The sequence below is a fragment of the Hyalella azteca genome, unplaced genomic scaffold, assembly GCF_000764305.2.
Source record: "Hyalella azteca isolate HAZT.00-mixed unplaced genomic scaffold, Hazt_2.0.2 contig3744, whole genome shotgun sequence".
NCBI classification, from domain to species: Eukaryota; Metazoa; Arthropoda; class Malacostraca; order Amphipoda; family Hyalellidae; genus Hyalella; species Hyalella azteca.
In genome coordinates, this window is record NW_025933982.1 from 14,127 (window position 1) to 18,289 (window position 4,163).

The window sequence follows — 4,163 nt, forward strand, 5'->3', positions numbered from 1 at the left end:
AAGCTTGCTTCTCTGGTAGAAAGTAAGAATATTGGAATGTTTTGGCCCTTGATTTTATAAAATTACCCATAACACAATCATTTTTACCTGCAATTGCTGAAAAATTCTGCCCAATGTTCCAGATTAGCATGTGTACATTAATTCTCATTCATTTGTAGTTTCTGCCTCATAAGTTAATTGATATCTCAACAGTTAATCAGCCTATTAGCAGCCTGCCAAGCAGCAAATTCACAAGCAATCCACGAATGAACTTTTTCTTTTTAACAATTATGCCAATTACTAATGTTTATGAAATGACAATTTCACTGCTTTATGATTTGTTTCTTTGGTGAAAATGAGGATAAACTGTACTACATTTGTATGTACCTATATTTTTTAAAATTGTCAGTGAAATTATATTCTAAAAGCAATTTTTGGAAAATTCTGCTTGGTGTTCCAGATAAGGCAGCCTGGGGCTAAAGGTCTGGGGTTTGTTCATGTTCATGTATGAAATATATACATGTCAAATAATTTCACACTTTTGAGCTTGATTAAAGGTTTCGGACAGTTGTGCACATTTTATTGCTGAAAAATGACCTTGTTAAATATTAAAACAAATAGATTAGTTGACTTTTAACTTCATTTACATTTTTACCTATTTTACTATCTAGATGAAACTGCTCAAAATCACAATTAGAAATTTGCTAAAATAACTAGCACCAATTACTTGCCTTAGTTTTGTCCCCAACATGCATTTGCATTCTGGCAAGATTAAATATCTATCTAAATTCTGAATTCGTTATAAGATTTCTCTACCTAATCCAGCAGTATTGATTAGGTAATTATTTTCAATTGTGTGATCTAGGTATTTTATGAGTTTAGTCAAATTTTATATGTTCAGTTTTGATGTATTACTATTAACTTAACATTATTGGCATCAATAAATCACATTTCAAACTTCAAATGTACTGAGGAGATTAAATTTTAGCCATGCCAGTTTTGATGTCTAATTTCTCAAGCCTTTCAATATGAAATAAAATTCACTGTATCTATCCTGTTTCAGATGGCAAGCCACCCTGGAATGCGTTGGATAAATTTTGTTGATGAAAGTCTGGCTCTTGGAAGAATAAATACTGATAGAGAAAAGCCAAGTGGCATCTTGCCTCTTACTGGAGAGCAAACTGAAGAATATTACAATGATCTCATAAAAAACTGTCACCAAACTTTGGATTCTCATGAGTTAATTGAAGTTAGTTCAGATGATGATGCAGATCTTGTAATTGTTCCTACAAAAAAGAAACAATACTCTGACATTGAAGTGGTGTTTGAAAAGAAATCAAATAAATTAAAATCAAAGCAAGTTCTTTGTGGCAGATTTTGGTGTAAGATTTGTAAAGTGAAATATGATTCACATGTTTCACATGAAAATTCAATTGCTCATCAATTTAATGTGTCCATTGCAAAAGGAGAGGATCTCTCCAAGCATGACTTTTATATTCCCTCATTTAATAAAGGTTATCAAATGATGCTTTGTCAAGGCTGGGACAGTAAAAGTGGGCTAGGCCCTAGCAAGTCAGGTAAAAAATTCCCAATCAAAACTGTCTGTAAAGTTGATCGAGAAGGGTTAGGACTGCGGAAAGAAATTGCCAGAATCAGTCACACATTTGACTCGGTGAGAAATGCTGCACTTGAACCCCTGCAAGAAGCTAAATCAAAGAAAGGAAAGTTGAAGCCCAAGCAACTCATGACGCTAGAAAAACTTAAGGAATCCCTTATCAAGAAATCGTTATATGAAAGTTGACTTTGTGCATGAATTACTGATGTTAAATTATGTCTTTTGTACCTTAAACTTTTTTGACACATCTTTCCTTGCAACAGAAATTCATTTTTATAGCAAATATCTGTTTAAAAAAACTGGTTAGAATCCATTAATTCTAGTACACAATGGCGGAATCTCAGGAGATGCAGCAGCTGCACAAGCTCTTAGAAGATTTGGAGGCAGTGGCAGAAGAAGTGATGTGCGATCAGCAGGAAATTATCACCTTAGACAAGAGACGCAACACAAATCGTGAAGCACTTCGTGCTCTCAAGAAGACTTGTGTGCCTAAACATCAGCCCCTTGCTCCTGAAGAATGTGCCAGCACATCAAGCCTTCCATCAGTCCCTTTATGCCATTCTGCTGTCAATTCCAGCCATGCATGGATGTGCATTGGGGACATGTTCATGAGCATGCCAAAGACATTCCTCGTGTCTTCAATAGAAAAAGGTTCCAGTTGCTATAATTTGTTATCTTTCCTAATTTTCAATTTTTTACATGTAAATCCGCTGAGTGGCTTTATTTTTCATGTCATGAAAAAATAAGTTCTTCTTCTTTATTCTATGGCAATTACTAGCAAAATTCAATTAATTAATTCATTCAAGTTAATTTGATAACGTAAAAACTATCACATCCTTCAATATCAAAACATTTTTCACATCCTGACATGATAATGAAATTCTCAACTAAATAATTATTTGTCGTACTGACGCTGTTAACGTTCCATCCAATTTACAGAACAGGAACAAATGGATAAAGCGATTGACCGGCTGCGAGATGGCCTGCGACACAAAGTTGACACTCTCCGCAGACTGGAAGGTGAAGAGCCCAGACGTGGGGCGCTGCTGAGACCGCTCAGCAGGGACGAGTGGGCTGGAGTTGAGAAAATGGTAGCTCACACGAAGTAGTTGTAGCCTTATTCTGCATTACCATTTCCAAACTTGAATTGTTTTATTTATTATACAGCTCACACGAAGTAGTTGCAGCCTTATTTTGCATTACCATTTCCAAACTTGAATTGTTTTATTTATTATACAGCTCACACAAAGTAGTCATAGGCTTATTCTGTATTACCATTTCCAAATCGGAATTTTATTTATTTATTATATCATATGGTCAAGGTCAAATTGTTCGTCATTCGGTCTAAATTGTGGAACTTAGAGCTGATAGATAACTTGAGCATAGATACTCAAGTTTGTTACTTTTCTCCGACTTGTGTCGGAGAAACAATTTCAACTTATTTACATGTTTACCATTTATCAAGGCAAATACCCAAAGACCGTGAAAAATGCACTAACTTCAGATGTAGAGTCAGATGGCAATTGTTTCGATCTTAGACAATAATTTCATTTGAATCATCCCCTTGATTGCTATCTGTTCGTAACACTTCCTTGTGTTAGCCCTTGTACCGAGCCTATATATGGCCTCTGACAAGACCAGGAAGTCGGTCATAAGCAAGAACGACTGCGTAAATGTTCGACTCGCTCCCTTGCGAGTCGTGAGCCTAAGATAGAAAGTGTTTTAACCTCGTACTCCGATCTATATTCCTATAAACTGTAAGCCATGTACAGTCCATAAATAAGTACTCCGTTTATCTTTACTCTGTGCCTCATTAATCCTAATCACTACCACTTACCGAACTAACCTCAGGTCATATATTTAAATATTAGGAAATAGGGCACGACAGAAAAAAGTACACCCTTAAACTAGTTCCATCTGGCGTACCAAGGATATTGTTGAGTGTGTCACTCCATTCTGATGGAGAAATGATAAAATTTGTTCATGTATAATTTATTTGTTCCAGTCAGCAGATGAACTTGTTGATGAATTTCCAACGCAGCTCGTTTGATATCAGATAGCTACCTCGTAGAACCAAGCCAGCGTAATTACTAATAGCTTCCTCATTTCTCTAGTTTGGTGTGTTTCGTCAATCCTTTAATATACCACACAAATTTAGGCATCGATTGTTAACATTGACGTCCGAGATATAACGTTCATTTGACGTCGAAGAGAACGCGACTGCTTCTCAAGCACGACATGGATAAGCTATGTGTACGATATGAATAAATAATCAGGAGTTTGTCAAAGCCTTCTTTCTACGACATCGGATGGTTTCCACACCTTGGGAAGTTAATGTATGTAAACGAGCAAAAAAAAAACTATAGTTAATGGTCCACCGTCAAGTCGGTCATCATCGACAGAACATGTAGACTTAGCTTTCCTCGTACTCCCAGAAAAAAAAATCAACAAGCCTAATGTGCTTCGACATCTTAACTGTGATCTATGTTCTAATTGGCACTAGATTAGCATCTAAAAAGCATTTCTAACTTCAATATCAATAGTGAACGGTTTACTATATTGTTTCATC

At 35.9% G+C, this 4,163-nt stretch overlaps 1 protein-coding gene across 1 annotated transcript; it reads left to right on the forward strand.

Moving 5' to 3' along the window:
• The first annotated feature begins 1,782 nt into the window (after positions 1 to 1,782).
• Positions 1,783 to 3,395, forward strand: LOC108666187 (p53 and DNA damage-regulated protein 1-like). The gene is made up of 2 exons (XM_018153013.2): positions 1,783 to 2,245; positions 2,534 to 3,395. Exons 1-2 carry the CDS (start codon positions 1,924 to 1,926, stop codon positions 2,701 to 2,703), a joined length of 492 nt encoding a protein of 163 aa, XP_018008502.1. The 5' UTR covers positions 1,783 to 1,923; the 3' UTR covers positions 2,704 to 3,395.
• The last annotated feature ends 768 nt before the right edge of the window (positions 3,396 to 4,163 follow it).